General features: G+C 41.9%; 8 protein-coding genes across 11 annotated transcripts in view; 4 read left to right on the forward strand and 4 right to left on the reverse strand.

Moving 5' to 3' along the window:
* FER (tyrosine-protein kinase Fer) overlaps positions 1-15,597 on the reverse strand; it is a 30,776-nt gene extending 15,179 nt beyond the window's left edge. For all 4 annotated transcript variants that reach the window (XM_017165001.2, XM_017165000.2, XM_017164999.2 and 1 more), the window contains exons 1-3: positions 15,273-15,597; positions 13,899-14,161; positions 11,529-11,716 (exon numbers count right to left, since the gene is read on the reverse strand). In XM_017165001.2, coding sequence (XP_017020490.1) covers positions 11,529-11,716; positions 13,899-14,094 — 384 coding nt within the window. In that variant the 5' untranslated portion in view covers positions 14,095-14,161; positions 15,273-15,597. The remainder of the gene's footprint in view (positions 1-11,528; positions 11,717-13,898; positions 14,162-15,272) is intronic.
* Positions 15,598-19,740: 4,143 nt separating this feature from the next.
* Positions 19,741-21,093, forward strand: Or85f (Odorant receptor 85f). Its single transcript, XM_017164910.1, has 4 exons — positions 19,741-20,507; positions 20,566-20,767; positions 20,821-20,976; positions 21,040-21,093. The coding sequence occupies exons 1-4, from the start codon at positions 19,741-19,743 to the stop codon at positions 21,091-21,093; spliced, it is 1,179 nt and encodes a 392-aa protein (XP_017020399.1).
* An 18-nt stretch (positions 21,094-21,111) lies between these two features.
* On the reverse strand, positions 21,112-21,628 carry LOC108073355 (protein FMC1 homolog). The gene is made up of 2 exons (XM_017164918.2): positions 21,533-21,628; positions 21,112-21,477 (listed from the first exon to the last, which is right to left on the reverse strand). The coding sequence occupies exon 2, from the start codon at positions 21,474-21,476 to the stop codon at positions 21,171-21,173; it is 306 nt and encodes a 101-aa protein (XP_017020407.1). The 5' UTR covers position 21,477; positions 21,533-21,628; the 3' UTR covers positions 21,112-21,170.
* Positions 21,629-21,883: 255 nt separating this feature from the next.
* RpL34b (Ribosomal protein L34b) lies at positions 21,884-22,746 on the reverse strand. Its single transcript, XM_017165038.3, has 3 exons — positions 22,708-22,746; positions 22,448-22,525; positions 21,884-22,384 (listed from the first exon to the last, which is right to left on the reverse strand). The coding sequence occupies exons 2-3, from the start codon at positions 22,510-22,512 to the stop codon at positions 21,946-21,948; spliced, it is 504 nt and encodes a 167-aa protein (XP_017020527.1). The 5' UTR covers positions 22,513-22,525; positions 22,708-22,746; the 3' UTR covers positions 21,884-21,945.
* A 22-nt stretch (positions 22,747-22,768) lies between these two features.
* On the forward strand, positions 22,769-23,608 carry Rrp47 (Ribosomal RNA processing 47). The gene is made up of 2 exons (XM_017165040.3): positions 22,769-22,919; positions 22,976-23,608. Exons 1-2 carry the CDS (start codon positions 22,910-22,912, stop codon positions 23,428-23,430), a joined length of 465 nt encoding a protein of 154 aa, XP_017020529.1. The 5' UTR covers positions 22,769-22,909; the 3' UTR covers positions 23,431-23,608.
* On the forward strand, positions 23,600-24,720 carry LOC108073419 (omega-amidase NIT2). The gene is made up of 2 exons (XM_017165037.3): positions 23,600-23,743; positions 23,799-24,720. Exons 1-2 carry the CDS (start codon positions 23,725-23,727, stop codon positions 24,629-24,631), a joined length of 852 nt encoding a protein of 283 aa, XP_017020526.1. The 5' UTR covers positions 23,600-23,724; the 3' UTR covers positions 24,632-24,720.
* Positions 24,676-26,320, reverse strand: LOC108073418 (uncharacterized). Its single transcript, XM_017165036.3, has 2 exons — positions 24,958-26,320; positions 24,676-24,898 (listed from the first exon to the last, which is right to left on the reverse strand). Exons 1-2 carry the CDS (start codon positions 26,146-26,148, stop codon positions 24,752-24,754), a joined length of 1,338 nt encoding a protein of 445 aa, XP_017020525.1. The 5' UTR covers positions 26,149-26,320; the 3' UTR covers positions 24,676-24,751.
* A 79-nt stretch (positions 26,321-26,399) lies between these two features.
* Positions 26,400-26,934, forward strand: BBIP1 (BBSome interacting protein 1). The gene has a single exon (XM_017165042.3). The coding sequence runs from the start codon at positions 26,677-26,679 to the stop codon at positions 26,932-26,934; it is 258 nt and encodes an 85-aa protein (XP_017020531.1). The 5' UTR covers positions 26,400-26,676.
* The last annotated feature ends 45 nt before the right edge of the window (positions 26,935-26,979 follow it).

Genomic DNA, 26,979 nt, shown 5'->3' on the forward strand with positions numbered 1-26,979 from the left:
AACGCAACACCGGACTTGGTCTTGCTCTTGGACTTCTTTATGTTAGTTTTATTTCTCAACTTGTGAGTGTTTTTTTTTTTCTGGTTTTGTGCTCCACTTTCTGCTCGTCCCGACACGCTGACGCTGACACGGATGCGGATCTGGATGTGCCAGTGGCTGTGTCTCTGTGGCTCATGGTAAATCCGCAAGCGAAACAAGTTCAGCTGACAATCAACATCACTTGCGAGTCGGTCGCCAAAATCTGGTGCATGGAAAAGCCCCTGGAAGATACCTCAGAAATACCCCAGAAAAGTGGTGACCTTACTGGAAACTGCTAATTTTTTTTCAGTTTTTGTAATACAACTGTTATTATTGCTTAATATTTTTTGGCACGTTTCCCTGCTTCACTGGTGGCCGTCTTTGTTGGCCATTGACACAGACCGCTTTTTTGTCCCTTCTTTTTTTCTTTTGCCATAAATAATCGCAATCTCGTTGTGTGTGGCCGCCCGTTCAGTTCAGTTTGGTTTCTAGTGGCACTTTGTCACTATTTTGTATCTTTGTAGTGTTCGATTTTTACCCCCCTTCCTCGAGTTCAAACACTCGCCTTGACCAATTTGGTAAAGGGTGGGCCAAAAGTGTGGCTCCAAGTGTTTTTCGGCCCGAGTTCAATGTCGTATGCAGCTTGGCCTCCCTCTTTTCCCTGTTTCCCCTCAGTGTTTTGTCCTCAATTTTAATTACCAAAAGTAATAGCAAAACAAATAATTATCGGGGTGCGGCGATAAATAGCCAGAAAAATGGTTATTAATATTTGAGTTGGGCTAACAGCAAGGGCAGCTAATTTTTAATTAGCTTGCAGGTAATTGGATAAAGAAAAAAACAAGTGTAAGATACAGAGAAACATGTGTTTTTAGAAGAGTTGTTTTCATTAGCAGAGATTTATATTTGAAGTATATATTTTGTAGAAGAAATGGTAAGAAAAGGTACTGTTTTAACATATTTAAAAACTACAACAAACTACTTATCCAAAATATAGATTTAAATCTGAATAAATCCATTTTAAAGTCTTGTTTTAAAATATTCTAAATTAATCCTTATAATTTTCGTTTCAAGTAAAAATCCAGTTCAATTTCCTACATTTACCTGTATCTTTTCTCTCTAAAAAATTTGAGTTTAAAACCTTTTTTCTAACGGCCTTCATTATTATAGCTTTCTTTTCTAATTTTCGTTTTTTTTTTCTTTGACATAGAAGTTATTTTTTTGCTTGTTTTCCGTTCCATTTATTTTTAAACGTTTCGAGTTGACTCACTTCTCATGTTTCATCATAATTCGGCCTCTCACGTAATTTTCGCACTTTCAATTCGTGAATGAGCCCATCCATCAATTAACACGTTGTATACTCTTGGATATCGGGCACATCATACATATGTATACATACATGCTTCATTGACCCCAATTGCATTTTATTTGGCTTAGTTTTTTTTTGGGAATTTTAGAAGCAACCCTCGAGAGCTTGCAATGATTTGCTCTTTATGCAGTTTTTTTTTTGCTTGCCTGTCATTTTCACTCTTCGTTGCATTTTGTGTTACCTTCGACCCCGTGGGGTTTCCAGCCCAAGCATCTGCTTTTACCTGTCTCAACAGAGCACTGTAAGAAATTCTTAAACGTATAAAAAATATGAAATATGTAACATAACGAACTTTTAGGTTTGCATTTGTATATATTTTACGTAACATTTCCTCTGGATAGGTATTTTGCCTGAATTTTATATTATACACATTTTTTCCAACTGTATCTTCCCGTTTTTCATGTACCCCCCACAAACCTCTCGATTGCGTCAACATCAACACTTGGCTGGCTGTTCAAGTACAATTTAATGAGCGCAAACAAGACCATTTCGTTGTCCTTTTGTTCCAAGCCCTTGCCCCTTCTGCCGCAAGCGGCGCTTTCAAGGTGATTTTTCGAAAGGAAATCGATTGATTCAATGGGGTACAGGTGTGCTGAGGTGAGACTCGAGACCCGAGACCCAAGACCCAAGACCTTACCCCAACAGCACACGCCGCCAGTTGGCATGACCTGTGCCCACACTTCTGCGGCTTCTCGTGCGATGGATGATGAAAGTACCTTGGCGCGGATTCGAGGTTCGATGCGATTCCCTTTTTTTGCAAATTTGGTTATAGCCGACTGACTGAGTCACTGGGACCAAGCTGGCGTCTTCGTTGGTGTGCTCTGGTGCACTGCGCCATTTTTATTTTTAGTAGGCAGCTATAAAATCTTTTCGCGTTTTCATTATTTGTGTTTGCCGGCAGCCAGCAGGCAGGCGGCAGCGAAAAACCAAACACAATTGCGCTCCTATTAATTTTCTAGTTGCAGCTGTCGCATTTACCGCATTGCATTTATTAACGAACAAAATATCACTTTTGGCGGCACACGCGGCGGCTACGTAATTTCCTATTTTTAATGACAAACAATACTATTTATATGTAGTTTCCCCAGCCATTTCAGCAATTTTTTTGCAGCATAAATTAGCCACGGAACTGAGAACATAAATTTCACGTTTGGCGAGAAACAAGAACAAAAAAAAAAAGAAAATTTTCCGACTGACAGAAAGTAAAAAGAAGCAAAAAAAAGAAAAGGAAACTATTTTATTTTATATAGACGTAAAAGATCATAGAGACACACAAAGAATCATTTAAAATTTGGCAGTATTTGTTGATAATATCACAGTATGATTTACTAGGAGCTACAGGGATCGTATTTTATAGAAGAAATTGTGATTAAAATTAAATAAATGCTTTAGATAACAAATTATGGATATTTTTTCTTATCTTTTTTGATATTTTAAATTTTTATAAGTAAGATATTGACGCGATATTTTAATCGATAGTTAATTTTGAACATTTCCTACATGTTTTTAAAGGAAATTAAACCATTGTTCTAGATACTTTCTTCTTTCTTAGCTCTCTTCATCTGTATACCACACTTTTACTACCCTATCCTCCCAAATTAATTTAATTTCAATTAGCCATATTATCGATTGTTTACTGTAGCCAGCTTTCCCAGCCATGAGGTGAATTTTTTCGAGCTTGCAAAGTTTTTATTTTCAATTTGGCGCCATTCCAAATTAGCAAAACCGAATTAACGCAGACACAGTAAACACCGCCAGACCCAACCCTCGTCATCACCATCGCCAGCCTTTATCTCTCGTTGATTTTCAATTTTCCACTATATTCTCTCCGCCACATTCTATTTGCCGTCAGAGCAGGAGGATGAAAATTCTCCTAGAGCCAACGCTGCGTATGAGCAATGAGCGAGGCAAGGCAAGTGCAAAGCAAAGCAAAGGAAAGCGCCGCTGGGCTGCTTTTAGCTTTAAACATTCAACAAACAGTCAACAACATTCTACTCGAGGAGGCATCGTAAAAAGCCGAAAAATATTACCAAGGAACTGCAAATTAGCGAGGGGAGGACTTAAGGCATGTCCATGTTTGGGGAGGATCCGCAAAAAGGGACGTGAAAATATCTGAATGCGTTTCCAAGGAAAATGCCGGCGACGTTTCTGGGGGGCGTGTCTGGTTGGAGTTCCTCGTTGATTGCCGACAGAACGTTCCGCAAAATTGCTTTTCCCCCTCGGAATTTTTGCGAACAATAATGCGTTTTGTTAATGGCGACGGCGCTGCCATTATCCTATGCCGATTCCGTGGCAGACAAGCCCTCATACCCTTCCACGTCTGGCATAACTTTGCCCATTAGGTCTAGTAGTGGCGTCTACTACTGGCAGCATAAAATGCCCATAATTACGGGTTGCGCCAATTTAATTGCTGGCGGTGACACTTTTTTTGTTTGTGGGTGCCACCTACATTAAATTTGATTAAAGTCGCCGCCATCGGTCGCCGGTGGTGTGGCATTGATTTATGGCCACCATTAGTTTAATCAAAATCGTTTTAGCAACTTGAATCTCTGTTGGAATCATTTTCAATGCTGCTGCATCCACCGCACATCCATAAATGAAAATTTTCCCTCGGCAAATGTTGCCACAAGTCTGGCTACCGGATGGCCCTATGTCTGGGCCAACAAACCAAAAGGCAAAGAGTTAAGGGCCAGGCTGTAACCATGGACATGGCTACATGGACATGGGCCACATGACACGAGCGAAATTTGTTGGCACTTGGTTAAGCTTTGCAGGCAGAACAGACCATGCAGGGACTGTCGTGGGAGGATGTGATGAAACAGTAGTTGGAAAATTGGAAACAATATTGGCAGAGTTTGTAAATTAAATTAAAGCTGGGGATAACCAAAATCTATATGTTTTTTGTGCATTATTAAAGTTTAAAAGAGAATTCTTCTAAGGAAATCAGAGAGAAGAGTTATAAGCTAAATTTAGATGCACTCTAAGTTGGAATACATATTTTCACATCATAAGAGTTTACAAAAATCTAAAAATAAATGTTTTTCAATATTTAAAGGTCCAATTTTCTATGTACTTTCCACTGCCACCGTATCTTGTTGACATTTTCGACATTATTAGAATTTTCAGCCAGGAGGACACTTTACATGTGGACCTAGAGAGCCGCCTTTTATGCATTGTGGTCGTCTGGAACGGAACTCATCTGGCTGCTATCCTGTCAGCCTGCCGCCATTCACTTGGCAGCCCGTCAGCCCTGATCCTTGACATTGCAGTCTGCCTCCTGTCAGCCAACCCTCAGTTTTCAACCAACTCTGCCCTTTATTTTTGCGGTTGGGACGGACAACAGGCTTAACTCAATTTGCCACCGCAAAATCGGACTTCCCCAAAATTAAAATGCAAACGAACGACACGTGCGGGGTTAGAGGTTTGTGTTTTTGGGGGGCAAAAGTGTAATCCCCCCTTTGCAATATGTGTGTATTTCATTTCTTTAGAAAATTAGCGGCAATGAAATAGCTATAATTTGTCGTCATTTAGCAAGCAAGATGTGTATTTTTTTGTTTATAAATAAACATGTATTCTTTTTTTTTTTTGCTCCCCGTTTGAACGTAAACAATTTGGCGGTCTCTGGCTGTTTGGATCAAATGAAGGCGTGGGCGTGGGTATCAGAGACCCAGGGGCGACTCTCCCTAGGAAAAAGTAATGGAGATACCGCACCTTCGCCCATAAACAAGACAAGAAAAACTACAAAAGCTTCGAAATTCAGCTGGCGGAATCAACAAACATAATTAATGATATATTTTCAACAGCAAAAAAAAGAAGCGAATTAAAAGCTATGTGAAATGCGAATGAATTAAGACGAAATCCAATAACGAGGCCAATAAATCAGAAAATGAAAAACGAGAAAGGGAGGAAAAGTATTTTAATGCGATTTTGTATACTTAAAATGGTGTGATTAAAGCAAACTAAAGACAACTAAAAGAAGAGTAAATATAACTATATTTTAGGGAAAATTTATAGTTATCATAGATATTCAAGGTTATAAGCTATAACCTTTAACAAAATTATTTCCATTGCATTCAAAACAATATTTCCGATGCTGCTGCGCAAGATAATGGGATTTTTCCAGCAGACAAAGACTCTGCAGACGGATTTCACCCAAGCCCCAAGTGTCTCCAAGTGCATTTGGCGGAGGGAAAAGCCACGTCACGTGGAAAATGTCACTGTTTGACGGAAGCAATCATCATCATCAGGGTCGCTGAGACTTTTAGTTTGGCAAACACGTCTTTTTTGCAGACACCGGGGAAAAAATCAAGTATTTTATATATTATATTAATTTATTACCATGTTTATGGTAAGTATTTGACGAATTTTTAATTATGAAAAATTGAAATAAACATTGTTTATAGGAATTCTTGATACTAACAGAGATTCCATCTGTTTAAAATAGGTTAAATTATTTCCATTTGTTATTCAAAAATAAAAAAAAGGAAAAATGGAAGATAAAAGATGAAATACATAACACTATATAGAATGTATGAGATTTTTCCTGGAGAACATCTAATGAAATAAAATTCACAGTGCACCCGCACCAACCACTGCACTTATGTCGCCCAGACAATGGTCGTCGATGCGGCTGGATGGCGGGTTAATAGTTCCGCAAACAACAGAGTAGCTGGCCAAAAACGAAAGTTGCCGCCTGCACGAGGGGCAGATGAGTCAGAAATGGAGTTGGAGTCGGAGAACTGCAGCCGGAACTCGCCAGAGCCGGAGCTCCAAGTGGCGCCGCAGTCTTGGCCATTATGTGGCAATTATGTTTGCTAGCCACCCTCCCGGATTGTGGGGTAAATGTTGAACGTTGTCCCGGGGCAGTTGGGAAACCAACCCCGGGCGATTGACGCCAGACGCACGCCATGACGTCGCAAGTTTCGTTTTTACAATTCCGTTGGAGTTACCCCCAAAAATGTAATCGTTATCCAATGCCGCCCCCTTCTAAAATAAAAAATAAACCCGAAAACGAGGAAAAACAAACTTTGCCACATGTTTGTTGTCAACAAATATCAGCTATAATTTTTGGGGCTGCGTGCGTGTGCAGGCCGCAGCTGCACAACTTTGGAAATCACTGGACTTGGGCAACTTATGGCTGTGACTAGCAGATAAACAGATACAAAAGTATCTACAAGTTGCCCCCATGTGTGAGTGCGAGTGTCTTGCCTGCAATTTGTGCAGCTTTTGTCGCAATGTCAAGAAACTTTGTAGTTACAACTCCCTTTTGGCCCCCGGAAGTACCCCACGCAGACAGCCAACAGTTAAGTTGTTTTGGCATTTTATGTGTGCTTAGCATTTAGGGATCAAGACGTTGACAATTTATGGCCAGAAATGGTACGAAACGCACTTCTGACCCGACCCTGTACTTGGCTCAGATCTTGGGGAACCAATTTATCTTGCCGGGCGGAACTGTTGCCCAGAGCTGCCGCATGTTGGTCCCAACCGTATCACAATGTTTCAGTGAGCCGAGATTACCCAAAAGCCAGTTCACACAACTTTGGTTTTGCATTAACTTTTGGAAGTCAAACTCATTTGAATTTGTACAGGGAGAAAAACAAGTCTGGGAGTTTGTTTTGTTTGAGCATTTTTTATAAGTAAATAAATAATAATTATAAAATATTCTAGAAAATTTGAGGACAATGTCTTAATAAAGAAGGGAGTTAATAACAAATATATTTTGTGTTTATGATGAACCTGTGCTTTAGCAACTTGTTGAGAAGCAACAATGTTTCTAGCTCAACATGTACCTAGCCACATATGCCTAACATCTTTTTTCTAGCAACATATGCCTAGATACATTTGTCTAGAAACATTTTCTTGCTCATTTTGATAAGTTAAATGTAAGTTTTTCAAAATATAAATTATAGCTCATATATGTTATGCTAACTTTCTCGAATATTTACTTTTACTAAGCTCTTTTTTTCGGTGCATCTTTCGGTTTGCCATATTACCATCCATCCCTGAGCGTGTGGCAATTATGCATTGGGGTAAAAACTTTGTAGACACTTGAGAACTCCGGGCACAGGTCAATGCAGCTCAATTAAATGGCTGTCTGTCCGAAAGGCTTTTGTGTAGAAACCAATTGAGTCAAGTGAAGGGACTGGGGTAAGACGGGGGTGGTTAAAAAATAACTTTGGCGCCGTCTCTCGCATACGGTTTGTTCGCATTTAATGAGGAATTCCAAGCGGGCGATGGCCCCCTATTAAGTATCTTCAAGTGCGCTGCTCTGGGCCGGGCCATGTGCATTTGATAGATACATTTGATGTGGCTACTCGGTTTGCACTGCGATCGAAGTACAGCACTTCGTATTCCCCCGCCCCCTCAAAAAAAACACCCATATCTTATCGGCTTATCTGACATACCAGAGAAAGAGACGTAGCAGACAGACGACCGATTGTTGACGTCGCTGTGTGTATGCCCCGCCATAAAGATACTACACTTGAATTGAACTTATTGTAATTAATACGAGAGCCATTCGCCGCCGCAGTATTTTCAATGCCAGCCGCTGGAAATGGAAATGGAAATGTATCTCCGTCAGCAGAGCCAGACTTGGGCCATATTCTGCGGTCTAGCAAAGCGAGAAATATGCGAAGCCCCAGCAAAGCGGCTAGCACACATGTCTGTGTATGGTGTGGAAAAGCGGTGGAAAACCCACCCGGAAGTAGAACCCTAATGCGTTTTTCTGCGGGGGCAGCGCACAAAAGATACAGAAGAGATACATTAAAGCCAATTCCAAATCCATTAGCATTAAGAGGGAAATATATGCACAGATATCTATGTATATGAATGACGCCCTTAAGTGCCTTCAATTAATAACCAAACAACGCAGTTGGTCAAAATGTCTTGTTAAATATTTTTTGGGTGACAGTTTGGCCTAAGTGATTGGATTTTCAGGGCTTCTCTACTCGTTTTTAAGAGAACTTTTTGTAGGCCAATTAAGTAATGGCAAGTTTCCTGGAATTGCAAACTATTGACATTTTACAATCTTTATGGCATCAATTAAGATTTTATGGCTGGCACAATTGATAGTTTTAAGTAAACTGCTTAAATATGTACCAGAAAAGTAGAGGTAATGAGGGTTGACATTAAAAAACTAATTTACTTAAAATGCCAAAAGGAAGTGAGTTTAGAAAAGAGTATACCCCTTTTTAAATTGCTTTTCATTATGCATTTCCATTAAAAAAATATACAATTATAAAATGTTGTTGCTTGACTTGAATTAGAAAACTAGTGGGGTAAATAATTAACTAGTTTAAAGAGCAAATAATTTAAATAAAATGTAGACTGCATTTAAAATACTTTTTAAAGCAAATAAAGCAGACTTTTTATATCCTAAGGATAATTATTTTTCATTTGTTGTATTATTATTTATTTTAATTAAATATTATTTCCAAAGCTTAACCTTCTAAAATCCATCTATCCCCCTAGCAGGCATGTTAATCAATTTTCTTCACTCTCTTAAACGTCTAAATTGTTTGCCTGCTCTCAATAATAATAATCTAATGCCAATCCATCAACACTGTATTGCAATTCAATCCATCAACACCATATAGAACCGATTCCGATGCTCGGGCATCTGATGTTGTTGCTGCTCGCTCACACACACTCAGATACTCACGCACACATGGGCGCCTACTAACCGACTCGACGACCCATTTCTAGACACTTATTAAATCAACAACACAGCAACAATTCCCCGATGACTTCTTGTCCCCGGCTCTTTCGACAATAACTCAGGTTTTGTTGCTGTTGCTCCGTTCAATCCATTGCGCAAATATTACAGAGTCAAAGTCCAATAAAGAAAAGCCAAAGACGAAGGAGAACTAGAAGCCGGAGCAAAGAATAAAAAAGGGGTGCCAGAGGAAAACACTTGTAAAAAAATAGAGGCTGCAGATAAGTTAAAAAAAGGAGTTAGGATGTGTTTCAAGAGAAAAAGTCCGATATACTATCTTTCTTTAGAAATTCGAAATATCCCTACTTATCGTTAAGATATCGATATTTTCCAATATATATACGATTTTATATGCCTTTTTAAAGAAATATATTTAGAACTAGTTTAAAATAAAATTATTTTAAGCGCCTAACAAATATTATTTTCGACAAATACAGTTTAAGCTAAGTTAAGCTTGTTTTTTTGGTTGGCACAGTTAAATTGTAAGATTAAAGGCGGAAATTGGTGTAAAATATATATCGAGAATATCGCTTTAGATCGATATCTTTATCGATATACTGATATGCAATTTGCAATTCCTAAACTAAGAACTTGTAGAAGAAAATGTTTGTTGGTTTAGAATATTCTAGTAAATAAAAAAAAAAAATAAATAAAAAAAATCAGATAATATTTATTTATTTTTCTAATTTAATATATTTGATTAAAAACAAATCTTTTCATTTCCTAAGTGCATTTCTTGTGGCTCTTGGCTGCTCAAACGGATTCAAGTCAGAGCCAAAGGCGAAGCTCTCTACTCATCTTCCACTTGGAGCCATTTTTACCCAGAATTTCGTTTTAGTTTCTTTTCGCTTTTTTGCTGCTGTCTGCATGCTTTGTAATTTTTATTGCTATTTCGCTAAATTGTTGTCAATTGACTTGAGCTTGGCGCAAGTTTGGAGCATGTGTTGTTGCCAGTTTTTGTTGGGCCCACTTACTCCTTACTTTTTCTTACTTTATTATTTATTTATTTTTTGATTATACACAATTGTTGTTGCAAATAAATCGCTGAATGGTTCGCCGAACATTTCATCAAACCCATTAAACTTTGAACTGCAATAAACAATTTCGGGCATAAGACATTGTTTAACGATGAGAGAGAGGGAGGGCGAATCATGGAATCTTCAACGATTTGCTGAAATTTTGATTGGCATTTTAAATTCAAAATTAAGCGAAACTGCGGCGCAAAAAGACTCGGTCTCGTTTGCAGCGAAAAATAGATAGATATCTTGGTAAATAAATAAATAAATAATACTAAAGTAAGCTGGTGGAACGGAGCAATGGCTTTTGTTTTCGATTTTGACAAAGGCCACAGGAAGATACAGTAGCCCCGGAATTCTGTGCCAAAATCATCACAAAACAATCTCCTTTTTTTTGGGGTCACCGTCAGCCATTTTGGTCATTTGTCGCATATGGCCAGAACGCTCCTAAAAGCCAACATTTTTCATATATGTATGTAGATATAACAAAACAGCAGGGCAACCTTTTCGTACTTGACTGAAGTTCCGCCGCCGAGCTATTTGTGGCTGTCCAAATGCTAATTTGCTGTCAGCACCCGTGAATATTCACAATATTCTGCTGTTGACCCTTCTTCATGCCCGTGTTGCTCTCTATCTACCGAGAGCTTTTTTCGATTTTTTCCTAATATTTTCTGCCCGCTGGGTTAATAAACTTGTTGCCGCACGACACGGCTCATAAATAAACACTTCTATTGATTTAGTACATCGCCGGGCAACATCCACAACAAAGCCAGTCGATGTTCTCCTTCTTTTTTTCGTTTTTGGCGAGTGTTTACACGACTCTCTTAAGCTGCTTAAATATGCCCCAGAGTTGTTTCTTCTTTTCCGCAGAAATATGCTTAATATTTATTTTGATTACTCAAATACTTGATAAATAAGAATATCGGACATTAGGCAGGCGGCAACAAACAACAAAAGACGACGACGATGAAGGCTGTGGGCGGTGCTTCGAGTTATAATGATTGTTATTGTGGCTGACTGACTCCTCAATTGTAATCATAAATAAATGAATTTTTACACTCTGAGAATTATCTAAAACCTTGAAAGTTTTTAAAACATTTTGGCTAGCATTTTCGTTTTGATTTATTTTTATTTTTCGTTGATAACCATAACTAAGTAAAAGTTCCTTAGATCCAAACTTAAACCAAATTGTCTATAAAGAAAGCAAGTGTGAAATTTGAGGCTTATGAACCTGATTGCTGATTTAAAATCGCATCATATTTTCCCTTACACCTTCCCTACTTATCACCCATTTTTCTCAGTGCCTCCCCTTTTTTGTTAATTCATTTGTCTTTTTTTTTGGGTGCGTCCCTGCTTGTTGGTTTTAATAAAATCTTTAAGAGAGGATTTAAGGTGTTGGCTGCCCCTCACTCACATGATTCAGGCGAGCTGCAATCTTGGCATGCTCCTCCTGGTAGGCTTTCCTTGCCTTCCGTTTATCCTGTGAAAGATGTGTCAGCTTGTCGCAAACGACTTCCAGCTGCTCGGCGTTGAATTTGAATTGTTTTGCCTGCTGGTCCAGCTCATCCATGTAGGAACGCCAGGATTTGGTGATCAGGCTGCCTGTGAGGGGGAAGATATGTAATTTAAATTTATATATTTTAAATTTAAATAAAATTTGTGATATAAATTTTATAGAATTTGTATCTTTATATTGGGAAGTTTCCGAAAGTAAGTATTTTTGAATATTTAAGTAAGAAAAGAAACTAATAAATATTAGAGAATAATATTTGACACAGAAAAGAAACAAATTAATATTAAAAAAGAGACATTTTAGGAAAGTTTATAGATGTTTCCTTTCCTTTTAATATAACTTCGTTTCTTTTCTGCCAAAAATAGTATTTTCTTATATTTATTTGATTCTTTTCTGACTTAAATAGACAAAAAATAACTCCAATTAAGCTGTATTACATATTTTCTTTACTAAAAAAAAATAAATAAGTCGCTTTAATTCTCTAGAGATTACCAAAAACACCCCACAAAGAGAATTTTATCTAGTCCAAAGATCACGCCTTACAATCTTTTATGCTTCTGGTTATCTTCTCCTCCGTAATTAACTGATTTTGTTTTTTAATCTTATAAGATTATAATATGGTTACATCCCCATTTGTTTATATAAAGTAAACACCTAAGGAATATCTTTATTAGGTTTAGCCTTAATTACCGCAAAATAACCCTCAGCTAATCCACAATTAGCCCAGACTTGTGACTCACTTTGATGATTATCTCTGCTCAACAGTTGGGGAAAAGTGCAGGCGAAAGCCAGTCCAATGAATCATTGGTCTTAAGCCAGAGTTACGCTAATATGACGCAAAGCGTATTCCCAACATTTTCAAATGTATACATATATGCTATTTGTGTCGAGTAAAGTCGGAAATTCGAGTATAATACCCACGTCTGTTTTTGGCCAAGAGAGCAGCGCACCGTAGAAACTCTGTTCAAGTTCAGGGTCAAGGTGAGAGGCGGCTGCACTGGCTATATGACTATCAAATGGCCCAAACTAAATCACTTGGCTTCGCTTTTGTTAGCCGCCCTGCTTGTGTGTGTGTGTGTGGTGTGCGTTTTACTCGCATCCAGCGGATACATTTGTTTGGACCATGTAAACAGCGAGGAAAACATTTCCCAAGCCAAAAACTGACACTGACTGGAAATTATAGCAATTTCGCAAGCACATTCGCATTCGCATTCGCCTAGGAAGAATGGGGAGCAGCTCCCAGCACCGGAATCCGAGACAGCTGCACTTTGTCGACACTTTGATGAGCTCAGCTGGCAAGTAGCCGTGGGTACGTGTATCTGCGAGATGCACACGCCGCCCAGAACAACACGGCGAAAAAAAATATATAGTTAAAGGAAAGCCAAACGATTTGAGGATATTGGTTCTCCATTTGGAAACTATTATTAGCTTTAATTGGAGGGCCAGAAGGTAAAGACTAGGGCTCATTTCAGATACAAAAAAACTATAAAGCCAGGGAAGTTCTTATTTAAGCTTTTATCTGCCAGTGCAATGGCAATTACCCCGACTCGAGGCGGAACGAAGAGTCCTGTCCAGCAAGCGGATGATGCTGATGATGATGCCACACAGAGCACGGTAGTTGAAAACGATTTGCTTGTCTGGCGATTATCTCGAATCGTTTGAAATAGTGCCCTACGCGTATTATTCACTTGGAAATGCGATCAAGTCACGCGATTGCCTGGTCAGTTTCCGCCTCCATCTCCAAAGGCTGCCAAAATTCACACCAGAAAGACCTGGCTGCCTGCAGTCTTGGCAAGAGTTTAAGATTTCCGAACGGGAATGCTGCGCCATGCTGCCTTATCCGATCCCATTGACGCCACCAGAGGGTATTAGCACTATCATCCCTCGGCTTATCACAGCTACAACCATTATAACTGCTGCACAGTTTACCCTGACTAATGGATGCTGTAACCGCTTGGACCACCCAGTAAATTGTTTGAGTAATGCCCAGAGGTCAGGCAAGTTCAAAGCTATTTTCCCAATTTATAAAAGCAATATGTTAATACAATTTATTTGTTTGAACATATGTCTCTAATTTCTACAGGAATTCAGCCAAAATCCTATTAAGAAAACCTGTATAAAAATCACTTAAAATAAACCTGAATGACACCCAAGTCTCTCCCCCTATAGATATTATCCCAAGGCCAGTGCACTTCTGCTCCTATCATTAACCAAATAATATTGCATGTCTAATCTTATCAGAGTCTCCAGAGGAAATGGCGCTTGCCTTACCTTGCATTTCGTCAGCCCGATCGATCTTTAGGCCCTGCTGGGCCACAGCTGTCAGACCGATGGCGTACTCCTTGTCGCACTTGGCCTTCATTTGTATGGATCTCTTCATGGTCTCCATCAGCCGAAGCTCAGCATCCTGGCGCACAATCAGCGCCTCGTGGGCGGCCCGGCTTTGCAGGGCCGATGAGAAGCCCATCCTGATGATGGCGGGTCTGTGGTGATGGTGGTCTGATCTCGATCGATGCTCCTTGTATTTTTGCACTCTGCGAGATATACGGAATGATTCAGAGAACTCGGTGTTATCGGAGGGAAGTTTTTGCAACTGGGACTGGGAATGGTACGGGGAAGTGGGAACTGTAACTGGGAAGGGGACTGAGACTGCACTTGAGTGAATTGTATACAAGAAAAAACACACGCACACGAGGGAAAACCGAAATGAGCGGACATATGGCAAACACTTGTTGCATGCCAATGTATATATGTATATTTTATTTTTTCGGGGTTTTACTCTTTAACGCCTCACTGAAGTTAATTATTTATGTGACACACACAGGCTTCGTTTAATTTTGCAGCCAAAAAATAAACTTTCTTTTTTTTTTTTACATTATTTTTTAAAGTTTATTTATAACGTTTTGTCGCGACATTTACTAATTATCGCATGGTCCCGGCTTTTGATTAACGACTTGATTCGAGTCACTATTGGGCATATACATACATATATACTCTTTTCTCATCCGCTAATTAACGCATCTTCCGTTCACGCTCTCGGATGCATAAATGTATATATTTATCTTTTGGTATTTTGAATGCAACAGTTGTCTTCACTTGAACTTTTCACCACACAGCTCCACCGCGAGTACCGAGTATTTTCCAAGGCAAAAGCCAGGCCAAGAGCTGTGGCGCAGTTGTGGCTAACTCCTTGTTGTTTTGTTGTCTTGTTGTTTTGGTTTCAAAGAAAAAAACTTGTTTTTCCCGCTTGCTGGGCGAGCAAACAAAAATAAACATTGCCCCGAGAAAGAGACGGTAAGGAAACTCAGCAGGCAGGCAGGCAGGCAGGCGAGCAGGCAGGCAGGCAGAAGGTGTGTGCGGCAAGTACGTGTATCTTACAGATACACGGATGCGCCAGAACAGCAACTTGATGCACTGTCTGTATGTGCGTGCTGCTGTAGTTTCTTGGCCAACTCCAGTAAACGGGTTAGGCAGCTGGGGGAGCATGAGCATCCCCAGAACCACAGGCACTACGGCACCACAGCCGCCACCGTTATATAAATTAAAAATGTAAATAACTATTTCAACGATGATCCGCTAGAGGCAACTAAATCTTAACCAGGTGGATGTGGGAGTGGGGAGGGGGGGATCTTGAACCACATTTACCTACGACACTCCGGTGGTCACTTGCAATTTTCTTGCCTAATCAGAGCACAGTTCTTGGCACAATCATTATACTATATATATATCAACATATATAGATCGTTATCTTTCGTTTCAAAGGCTTTATCAGGGATAAATTTAAATTTCGTTGGACCGAGCACTTCACATGGCCACGCGGGGCAGGCAAAACGGCGCACAGAATCAGATCAAATCGAATCGAATCGAATTCGTATCGAGTCGTAAACGTATCGAGTTTAGACTTTTAAACCAGGCCCAAACGCAGTGTACTGTAACCGTAACCGAGACCGAGACCGAACCGTCTGCTTTGAATGCTCAGCGGGAACTGAGCGCCGGCCGCCGATGAACGGTGAGCGGATAACTCGGCGAATGAGCAACGCGAGTTGTTGCGAGAAAAACAGAGAGCATGAGAACTGGAGAGAGAAACTGAGGCAGTGCAGGAAGGAGAACCGGTTGTTTGCTTACCCAGCAAACATTTAAACAAAAGAATAGTCTTTCTCCTTGTTTATCAGGGGGTTTCCTAGGGATTAGGCTTGTTTGTTGACTTTTTTTTTGTCGCAACCCCCTATGACAATGGTGTCCTTTATGGTCAGTTTTGGAAGGAAGTTTGCTTTATTTCAGGACTATTACTAAAGGTCATTTATTAAAAATGTAATTATATATTTTTTTTCTATGAGAAACTTAAAAGAAATATAATTTTAATTCATTTTTAAACATAGTTGGTATGAGAAGAACATTTTAGGAGCCTTTAAATGTAAGCTTGCTGTCAAAAAATGAATTTAAAGAGTCCTTCGAACAATTAATAACCAGGCCTAAAAGTTTTACAAGTAAAATAAATAATATAAAATATTAAAGTATTAATATAAAGAATTAATAACCTTAAAATACATCTTTAGGATAAATTTATTATTTAATTTCGCTTAGAAAATTTCTAAAATACTTCCTAAAATATTTCCAAATCATAAAAAGTATTAGTTTCCTTTCCCTAATTTCCAACTCCCTTATCTCTTCCCTAACTTTGTCTCCTTTGGCCCGACAGCTGTAATCGGAGAATTACCAAATTTCCGCACTATTAATTACGCAGGTTCAGCACTTTTCGGTTGACAGCTGCCAGGATCCAAGGGAAGGCACATAGTCCGTGGCCATCCACCCACTCGGTGGTCGTCCTGGAAACGGAAGCAGCTGAAATGTAACCAAAACAAAAGCTATGATAAATGCTATGCGTAGATCTACCCTTGACTCGTCCTCGCTGAATTGCCGCCCCCACGAAGTCATACCAATTGCTATTTCCATTTAATTTTGCCCCCTTTTGGAACGAATCCTGTCAGCTTCACGATAAATGTGCAAATGCATTTGCGCATCAAATGCAGTCGGACCAATAAATTCATTAATAAATGGGAAAGTGAAAAGCGCAATAACCTTACCATGACTCCAGCTCCTGGTCTTTGTTTGCCCTTGTGTGGTCTGCGATGGGTCCTGGCCCGGGTTCTGTTCGCCGCATAATGCAAACACTGTTTGAAAAAAACGTCCTGCATTGTCAGACGGGTCACTTTGGTGTACTGAGAAAAATATGTTAAATATTAAATTCCATAAAAATAAAATGAAATATTTGTTGTTAATATTTTATATCACGACTTGAGCGCTAAAACTCCTTGGGAATTATAGGGTAGCGCATACTGTCAAAGGCCTTCATGTTTCATCCCAAAGCGTGGATAAAATTATGTCTTAATAGGAAATATATGTTTAGAATCTTTATCTTGCATTAAATTTTATAATTTTTAATTTAAATCTTAAAGGGAAAACCATTTACAAATGCTTAATTTTTCCATTAAATATCCTTCAAAATTTATACATATTTTTGTTGTGTGTAGTCATTCCACTCCGTACTGCAGCACCCCATACCCTGGCTGAATAATGGATATTGAAATCGCATTGGTACCTTGAAAAGGGTAAGAGAAATTGTACTTTATGCCGATTAATGCTGCCGTGTTGGAGGACAAAACCCCTGGCCATTGGATTTGATCGCCGGGCAAATGGTGTGCCACCTTCCCTCCTCCTGGCTTCCACATCTCCGACTGTTGGACAGACAACGTCTCTGGGCCAGCCTGTTGCCCACATCCGTCTCTTGCTCTGCGTGCTCTTTGTTCCACCAGCCAGCCATTCATCTCTCCTGCTGCTGCTTTTGTTGTTGTTTTTCATTTTGTGTGTGTGTGTTTTCTTCTAGGTTTTAGGGTGTTTGCCGTTGTCTATGCACCAGGACCCGGTCCGGATCCGCGTCCCGGTCTGCTGTGTTTATTTTAGTTTGGAGCCAGACGAGGAAAAAAAGAGATTTACAAAGGCGCCTCGGCCTCATAAAGTATTTAGTGAGACGGTGATACCAACACCGGGGCACTTTCCGGTGTCCCGATGACTTGACAGGATTTTCATTTATTTGCGGACATCACACAGATCCAACTCATCCCAGAGAAATTGGGACACAGGCGGCCTGAATATTTTCTAATTTCTATTTTAAACAGACAAGTGGGGATCGTGACGCATAGCTGCCGAGCATAGTGCATACATAAATCTCTTTAAATGTCCCATTAATGTTTGGGATGCTTTTGCAAGTGCAATTCTCGGAGCGGATATAGGGCATCGGTTTCAGATATAGCCTGCTCGTAGAACAAAAAACCGAACTGGGAGGCAACAGTTGGCTGCCAATTGAAGCTAATGAATAAATTACATACATGTGCAGGGCAAGACGACAGTAAAATTGATGAGAGAAGTTCAACATGGGTCGGAACCTATAGCTATATATATACTATATATCGCGCTGAGCCAGAATGCTTCGGTAATGGCAACTGACAAACAATACATAGATGACCTACTGGAAAATTGAGCAATAATATGACAGAAATAAATGAGAGCTTGATGCCGTGGAACTGAGTGGGAAATCAAAACAAAAGCATTAGGGAGATATTTAAAAATGTATCATAGAGCTGGGAGTACAAGGAACTTGTAGTTGAGGTAATTGTGTTTTTAAAAATACTAAAAAACATATTTGATATGCTATATTTTGTGCAATTTAAGCCCATGTCATATACCAACTAGAGGTGATACCTAGGTATCACTTGTCCACCTGCTGCTCTGTCAACGAATCGAAGATACCTCCTTTCGGCTGCTTAACATTCCAGTCAGATGTCGGACGAAACCTATAGGTGGGAGGGGATGTCTCGTCTTCCCTCTCCCAATGCCAATTTGTTGCCTGAGCCCAAAGAATTTCATGAATGTCAACAACAAAGACAAGTGCAACGGCACAGCCACAACAACAAAGAAACGGTAGAAACGCCCAAGAAAACGCAGTGAGGAGGAGCACATTTATGGAAATTATTAAGTGCAAGCAGTGACCAAGTGGTTGCCATCGCCTCTCCCTCACAAACAGCATTATTATGCGTAGATATTTTAATGGAAGGCTCAGGGAATGGGCACAGAAACAAGACAATAAATAATAAACGTAATTTCAATTTAAGAAATTTATTGAAAGGAAAAGGAATGTAAGAAAATATGTGATGGAAAAATACAAGATTTTCAGAAGAAAAGCTTAACAATTTTATTAATGAAGTAAAATCTGTTTAATTGTTTTATAATTGAAAAAATAACACAAATCTTCCGATTTACGTAAAAATTGTAAACCTTCTAATCTTATTTCTTATTTTAGAAATAGATTCTTCTAACTACACTTAATTATATATTCGAATATTAACAGCAACTTTTACCTTATTAATCTTTAAACCTTAAGCTATTAAAGGTGTAAAACCACAAGACATTCCCTAACTTACACAACTTTTAATGGCCACAAACATAGGGAAAAGTATACTCTACCAATACCCTTTTTTAAATATTTTTGTCATAATATAAATATACTTAACCTATGTCACCTTTATTCAAGAATATAAAACTCAGAACCATAAACCCTATATAACCCAATTGGCCTTGGTTATTGCAACTTTGATTCTGAGCTTCTTTCAATTGATCTTAATTAATGGTAATTTTTACTCACATGTTTTCTTTATTGTCTGCTCTTTGCCGTGCAGTTAAAGGCTTAAAAAATAACAAGAACAAACGTAAAACTTTTTCAAATAAAAAAATAACAATTAAAATAGCTCATTAAATCTTATGTTATTCTTGTGTCAGGTAATGTCTTCCTTAAAGGTCATCCAATTACAATTAAAATTTATATATTTAGCCTAATGAAAAAAGCCTAAAAAGCCTTTTCATTATTTTATAATAATTCGAGACACTGAAAATGAATTATTTATACATCTTAGCACCCTGCCTAATTGTCCACAGGCACGTAACCTCATTCATTAAAGGCAGCAGGTGTGCTCAATCCAAACCGCAAACCATCCTTGCAGGATCTAACATCTATAAATACCTCGCCACTTGACTAAGGACACCTCAAAACGTTTTTGTGATGGAACCAGTGCACTACAACTACGAGGACTTTGCCTGGCTGCCCACCGCCGTGTTCAGGATCATGGGCTATGACATGCTGGGCTCCCCGAAGACTCGTTCCCGGAGGATACTAATGCGTCTATATCGCATTTTGTGTCTTGGCTGTCACGGCTTTTGTGTGGGATTCATGATTTTCCGGATAGTGGAGGGCAAAACCATTAACAACATCTCGCTGATCATGCGCTATAGCACTCTGGTCACCTATGTCATTAATTCGGACACCAAGTACGCCACCGCCATGCAGCGCAGTGCCATCCAGAGTCTGGATACCAAGCTGGCTGACCTGTATCCGAAGACCACGCTGGACAAGATCTACCTTCGGGTGAATGAGCACTATTGGTCCAAGATGTTCGTCTACCTAGTTCTCTTTTACATTGGGTCTTCGATAATGGTGGTCATTGGACCTATTATACAATCGATTATATCGTATTGGACGAACAGTGGCTTCACCTACATGCACTGCTATCCCTACTTCATATTCGATCCCGAGAAGGATTCTGTATGGATCTACGTGGGCATCTATGCCGTAGAGTGGCTGCACAGCACACAGATGGTTATATCCAACGTAGCTGCAGATCTCTGGCTGATTTATTTTCAAACGCAAATAAATATGCACTTTAGGGGCATTATAAGATCGCTGAAGGACCATAAGCCCAGTGTGGATCGTGAGGACCAAGACCGACAATTTGTGGCGCAAATAGTGGAGAAGCATGTGTATCTGGTCAAGTGAGTTAAATAAAAAGTAGTTTTGAATTTAATTAGGACAAGAAAAAAACATTTTCAGGTTACAAAACTACCTCAATGGCATTTTTGGGGGTTCCCTGCTCCTGAGCCTGCTGACCACCGCCGCAGTTCTCTGCACAGTATCGGTTTACACTCTAATACAGGGTCTCACCCTGGAGGGAGTTTCCTATGTGATTTTCATTGCCACCTCAACTTTGCAGGTATTTCTGGTATGTTACTACGGCCAGGAAGTGTTTGATTTGGTAAGTTAACCTAGGAATGTGGTTCAAACCCTGCTAATATGGATCCTCTCCAGAGTTCAGACATTGCCCATGCCGTTTACAACCATGACTTTCACAACGCCTCGATATCCTACAAGAAGTGGCTGCTGATCATCATCATTCGGGCACAGCAGCCCGTTGAGCTGAGTGCCATGGGCTACCTGCCCATATCGCTGGATACCTTCAAGCAGGCAAGTCTTAACTCCTTGAGTTTCCCTAAACAAGGCCATAAAATCCCCCTGTGTACCTCTCAGGTGATGAGCGTTACTTACCGCGTCATAACCATGCTCAGGCAGATGATTCAGTAGCTCAAATAAAAGCACGGATTTTTGCAACTTTAACCGCTTTAATCGCACGCTACGCTAGAACCTACAATAACTCCAGATCACTTGGGATCCGTGGGCAGCTTGAAGCCCACCAGATCTGCGGTGTCCCTTACGGACCGCTCTCCCCTCCCATGGAACTCCTTGTACAGCTCCGTGTAGTTTCGCTGGCTGCTCAGGTAGGTGAGGTACGTCTGCCCGAGAAAGATTGCCTCGTTGCGGGCCTTGCAGAGCTGCTGGTCCGTGGTCTCGAACTTCTTGTACTGCGCCAGAATGTAGCGCGCGGCCAGGTTGTCCTTGATGCAGCCATTCGGCGAGGCCTGTCGCAGTTCATGTAGCAGGGAGCGCAGCACCTTGGTACCCGACATTCTGCACAAAAGAGAACATTTAGTTTCAGAGAAAATCAAAACAAACGGCGACTTACGTGATTTCTTTGAAAAGTAAAAAACGCTGTCAAACAGCTGTTTTTGGCGGCGTTGCCACTTTGTAGAAATAAACACAAATAAAAATTGCTTAAATAAAAACAGTGCTTAAATACAAAAACAAATTGCCCAAAATGTATATCTCCAATTTAATATAATTATTTTATATTTATAAAACCAGCCCATTAAAATGCGGATTTTTAAACAAAAACTAAAATCTGTAGAGTTGCCACCTTTTGACAAAAAAATCCAACAGGAAACTGCAAAAATGACTCCCAATAAGATGCATAAACCCCCTTCCCCTCTCTCTCAACAAATTCTCACCACAAATAATTACAAAATCGAATACCAAGTCCAGTTGGGAAAACCATTTATTTTAAAAGTTATTTAGCAGTCAACTAAAATCGTCGCGCATTCACTTCCTGGGCTTGCCACCGGCGGCAGGCTTCTGGCCGGGCTTCTTGCCAGCGGGTCCCTTGCCGCCCGCACCAGCCTTGGTGACCTTGCCGGCTCCTGCCTTGCTGGTCTTGGTGGCGGGCTTCTTCTTGGGATCGGGCTTAGCCTTGGGCGCCTTCACCGGCTTGACGAGGGCCTCGCGCTGGCTCTTCAGGGCCTTGACGATCTTCTGCTCCTCGATGAGGAAAGCGCGGACGATACGCTCGCGCAGGCAACCGTGGCAGAGGACTCCGCCATAGGTGCGCGACACGGTCTTGTGGCGCTTGGAAAGACGGGGACGCTCGCTGGGGCGGGTGGGGGTGATGCCCTTAAGCTTCTCCTTGCACTGGCCGCAACGGGGCACGGTCTTGTTCTTCTTCACGTACTGGTACACCAGACGGCCGCCGGGAGTACGCACACTGGAAATCAAGAGATACATTATTACAATCTGCTGATTCGGTTGGATGTGGGTTATTAGTTACATGCGCCTCTTGTTGGAGCGGGTGTTGTAGGACAGGCGCCTACGGAGCGTCAGACGTTGGACCATATTGTTGTTGTTGCTGCTGGGTTGTAACAATCGCAATCCGTCGGTGATATATATGAAAAATCGAAGTAAATCATTGTTATTTGAATGTTGCGCAAGTTTGCGGATAGGGGGATGAGCATTTTGTGGTTTATTTCAACCGTTTTTTGGCGAAATGCGGCAATTTTCCTTAAATTCACAAAATGAACACGTGCGTACCTCAACAGATCGAAACTAGAAAGAAAGTTGGCAGCCCTGGCGCTGAGCGACTTGAACTTGGCTGCGCTTCGTCACGTCAGTGTTACCAGACTTCCCGTGCACGAGGGGCCAAAAGTACCAGATCCATGTCCACCTCTACTATCCGTTCTTTCCAACACTGGCACTAATAAATGAAAAAACTATATTTAATAAAAACAGCAAGATGACTCAAGGTAAGTTTACAAAATACTATTATTTACATATATTTTACAATTGTTTAAACCCCAAGGCAACAACACCCATCAGCTGGATGAGGCTCTCCAAGAAGACAGCAATCTGCAGAACGTTTTGAAAAACTTCGAATCCACAATTGCCGTTCTGGAAGCCGACTTGGAAAAGGCGCTTGCTTTGCAGAATGGTCGCTCCTTATCCCTGGACGATCAGATTAAGCTGGACACCTATCTGACCTATTTAAACAGCACTCTGTTTTGGATCAACCTGAAGCTGCAGGGCGTGGATACCTCCAAGCATGCTGTCGTCCACGATCTGGGACGTGCCAAGGAAATGCTGGCCCGCGATAAGGAGATAAACGCTGCCCTGGCTGCCCCACGTTTGGATGTCCGTGCCGCCAAGAGATTTATTGCAGCCGGCATGCACACGCGGTTTGTTGACATGGACGGCGTTATGGTCACGGAAGATCAGTATAAGCGCAGTCTGGCCGAGAGTGGGAAGGGAGACAACTGACAAGGACTGTGTTTGATCATCCTCTAAGAGTACAAAATAAACTAGATAAGATTTTGCCTTAAAATGTCTGTGAAGGGGGATTTAAAACAAATAAATTTGGCAAGGTTTTTGGCACTCGCGACTGGCGGCCTTGCCAGATCAGCTGAAAGCCAGAGGCGGAGCAAAGAGATTTGTCAAAGGAATATTTCATTATTTTAACCCCCTTTTCCACGCCCTTGCCATCACCTGTTGTTGTTTTGTTTTGCGGTGCAAGTTGTTATCAAACCGCAAACAGATAACATTAATTGTAGCAATATGAGCAGGGCAAGCAACAGTAAGTAGTTCTCCAACTTTAGTCGACTGCTAAAACCATATTTAAATTCCCATAGTCATGCGTCTGGTGCTGCTGCAACTGAGGGGTTCCAAGGACAAGGTGGCCAATGTCCAAAATGCAGCTTGCAAGATTGAGGCGGCGGTCAAGGAGCACCAGCCGCGATTGATTACCCTGCCGGAGTGCTTCAATGCTCCCTACGGCACCAAGTACTTCCGGGAGTACTCGGAGACCATTCCCGATGGCTACACCTCGCAGCAGCTCTCGAGTCTGGCCAAGAAACATCAGGTCTACATCGTGGGAGGAACGATTCCTGAACTGGGTGAGAACGATGCCATCTACAATACGTGCACCGTGTGGTCGCCCACCGGCGACCTGGTGGCCAAGCACCGCAAGATGCATCTGTTCGACATCGATGTCAAGGGCGGCATTCGATTCAAGGAATCGGAGACTCTGTCGGCTGGAAATGACTTCACCACCATCGATGTGGATGGGCACAAGATTGGCATCGGCATCTGCTACGACATTCGCTTTGAGGAGATGGCTCGCCTTTATCGCAATGCGGGCTGCGAGATGATCATCTATCCGGCTGCCTTCAACATGACGACGGGTCCTCTTCACTGGGAACTGCTGCAGCGAGCTCGGGCCAACGACAATCAGCTGTTTGTGGTTACCACATCGCCAGCCAGGGACACTAGTGCCGAGTATGTGGCCTATGGCCATTCCATGGTGGTGGATCCCTGGGCCAAGGTGCAGCAAAGTGCCAGCGATGGCGAGGAGACTGTGGTGGCAGACATTGATTTCTCTTTGGTGGAGCAAGTGCGTCAGCAGATACCAGTCTTTGGTCAGCGTCGTTTGGATCTGTATGCCACCGAAAAAAAGTCCAAGTAGAGGGATTTAAAAAGGGATCAGAAAACTCAAAGTAGATGCCTGCATTTATCATTGTTGATTGTTTATAAAATTTATTAGACCTAAACACACATCTCACACGGACTTCTTATAATGGATAAATTATTGCTGTGCCTCTTGTTGAGGATTATCGCTAACATTCGCCTCAGAGGCAGGGGATTGCACATAGTGGGGCCGCTGGGCCTGGTCGAAAAGAGCTCGTATGGCTTCATCGGTGGCCATCAGGGGCTGACTGATGAATTCCAAGGCCTGAGAGGATAGAAATCAAATTAAAATAACTTGACTATGGTAACCTGGGGACCACTCACCCTGACTGCATACTTCTCCGCCTCGCAGAGCGGACTTGTACTGGCACTGGAGAGCTTGAGGGACTCCTCGGGAATGCCCACGCCCGTGTGCAGGACCATACGCTGTAGAATGTTCAGGTTCTCAGCGCTCAGGCTGATCACATCGGTGGCGGGCAGGTTAAGGTATCGGATCTTGGCCAGGAACTTGAGCTGTTTAAGCATCTCCAGCTGCATCTCGCGAATCTGATGGGTGGCATGCAGCAGCTGCTTTGTGGACTCGTTCAGCAGTTGGTTCTTCTGTGTGAGATCGGCTTTCCAGCGGGCCAGCTCCTCGACCATGACGCTGCTGGCCAAGAACTTGGATCGCCACACCTCGCACTGGCCTGCGAGAAACTCAATCTGTTCGGTGTGGGTGGTCAGGTTGTTAGCGGTGTCCAGGAGTGCCCTTGCCAGCTGCAGTTTATCCTCCGTCAAGACGTTAACACGGGTTTGCAGATCCTCTCCGACGGAGGCCACCAGCAGGCTTTTAAGTTCGCTGTTCACCTGCGTTTGGAACTTGTACTGCCCCTGAAAGTAGTCCCTTTCCTCGCGCATCTTCGCCAGCTCCTCCTTGACGGAGGCCAACTCCTGGCTACTGGCTGCGCCGGCCTCAACGTTCTTCGGTTCCGCGTCCAGCTCTTGAGTCCGTAACGTGGAGACCTGATCCACCAGCACTGCAATGTCCAGGTTATTCTTGTCACGATGAATTTTATGCTTGTTCCCGGACGTGGGGATCATGGGATTCACGGCACCCGGATACGGCTCGAATGGCACAAACTTCGGGGGCTTGGTCTTCTTGTGTTCGGGTAGCGTCTCTTGGCTGGTAACCAACCTCGGTCGCATCTGCACCAGTTCGCCCTTGGGCATCGCAGGACCCAGACTCCTGGTCACGATTTCGGGGCGTCTGTAGAGCGTGTGCAGGCCGGGAAGGGGTAGATTGGAGCCGTGTCCACTGCTTGTGGATGTTTTCCTGCCCATCGCCGCCTCCTGAACCACCGTGCTGTCTTTGCGATGCAGCTGAGGTCGCTTCGCCTTAGTGCCCACATCAGCACTCTGGTTGATTTCACTCTCTGTTTTGGCCACCAAACTGTTTTCCGGCTGTTCCATGCCATCGCCGCTGGTACGGCAATCCGGGGATTTGTCCGCCTGCAAGGCCGTGCCAACCGTCTCCATTTTTTGTAAATCTTGGCAGTGCCAGAGACCTAAATTCGAATAATTAAAATTAAGAATTTCTCTGGCTCTTGCCAGCAAAACAAAAACAATGGCGGGACTGCCAACTCGCTGCAAAAGAAGCGGACCAAACAAGAATGTTATTCTAGAGGCAGAAAGATTTGAGTCGTTTTTAACTAATAAAGGGATTTGTACATTGCAGTAATAGTCATAATAATAATTGAGATTTTCGAAGTATATTTTTGTTTTTATAAATCAGACAATCTTGCAAAATTAGAAGAAAGGCGCCCGTTCTACCAGTGTGACCAGCTCAGCCTTTCGCTGAAAAGCTCGCACTTCAGCAAACCGTGTACGGTACTTGGCCCCCACCCACCCACGTTCATACTTTTTGATAAAGTCGCTGCACGATTTAAATAAAACAAATAAATAAGACGGCGAGCGAAGAAACGGTTGCCTGGCACTGCAACACCTAGATTCTGCCGTCGCGGAGCCCCACACCACCCCAAACCCCGGGCCGTCGAGCGCCAAAGCATGTCCGCTGTGGAGGCCGAGGTGCTGAGGAAAGTGAATGAGAAAATCGATCTGATAGAGCCCACCACCGGAAAGTTGTTCTTCGAGCACAAATCGGAGCTGGTCTTTTGCCGGCCGCACCTGATGCCGCTGAAGACGCAGGCTCTGGAACGACTCGAGGAAATGCATCGCGAGACTGCGCGCCAACTGCAGAAGAAGCGCAGTAGCCAGAGTAACCCAAGGAAAAACACCGAGCCCGCAGGCTCTCGCAATGAATAAGGTCGTAATCAGCGAAGCATAGCCGTTTAGATCACACACACACAC

Source organism: Drosophila kikkawai, chromosome 3R (genome assembly GCF_030179895.1).
Source record: "Drosophila kikkawai strain 14028-0561.14 chromosome 3R, DkikHiC1v2, whole genome shotgun sequence".
In the NCBI taxonomy this organism is placed as follows: Eukaryota; Metazoa; Arthropoda; class Insecta; order Diptera; family Drosophilidae; genus Drosophila; species Drosophila kikkawai.

What these genes read in the sequence shown, in the direction of transcription:
- Or85f (XM_017164910.1), top strand. Translation starts at nt 19,741, where the DNA reads ATGGAACCAGTGCACTACAACTACGAGGACTTTGCCTGGCTGCCCACC. An exon ending in AAGCATGTGTATCTGGTCAA is followed by an intron (nt 20,508 to 20,565) that starts GTGAGTTAAATA and finishes AAACATTTTCAG; the next exon opens with GTTACAAAACTACCTCAATG. An exon ending in CGCTGGATACCTTCAAGCAG is followed by an intron (nt 20,977 to 21,039) that starts GCAAGTCTTAAC and finishes TGTACCTCTCAG; the next exon opens with GTGATGAGCGTTACTTACCG.
- LOC108073355 (XM_017164918.2), bottom strand. Translation starts at nt 21,476, where the DNA reads ATGTCGGGTACCAAGGTGCTGCGCTCCCTGCTACATGAACTGCGACAG.
- RpL34b (XM_017165038.3), bottom strand. Translation starts at nt 22,512, where the DNA reads ATGGTCCAACGTCTGACGCTCCGTAGGCGCCTGTCCTACAACACCCGC. An exon ending in CGCTCCAACAAGAGGCGCAT is followed by an intron (nt 22,385 to 22,447) that starts GTAACTAATAAC and finishes CTTGATTTCCAG; the next exon opens with TGTGCGTACTCCCGGCGGCC.
- LOC108073418 (XM_017165036.3), bottom strand. Translation starts at nt 26,148, where the DNA reads ATGGAGACGGTTGGCACGGCCTTGCAGGCGGACAAATCCCCGGATTGC. An exon ending in CGGAGAAGTATGCAGTCAGG is followed by an intron (nt 24,899 to 24,957) that starts GTGAGTGGTCCC and finishes CTATCCTCTCAG; the next exon opens with GCCTTGGAATTCATCAGTCA.
- BBIP1 (XM_017165042.3), top strand. Translation starts at nt 26,677, where the DNA reads ATGTCCGCTGTGGAGGCCGAGGTGCTGAGGAAAGTGAATGAGAAAATC.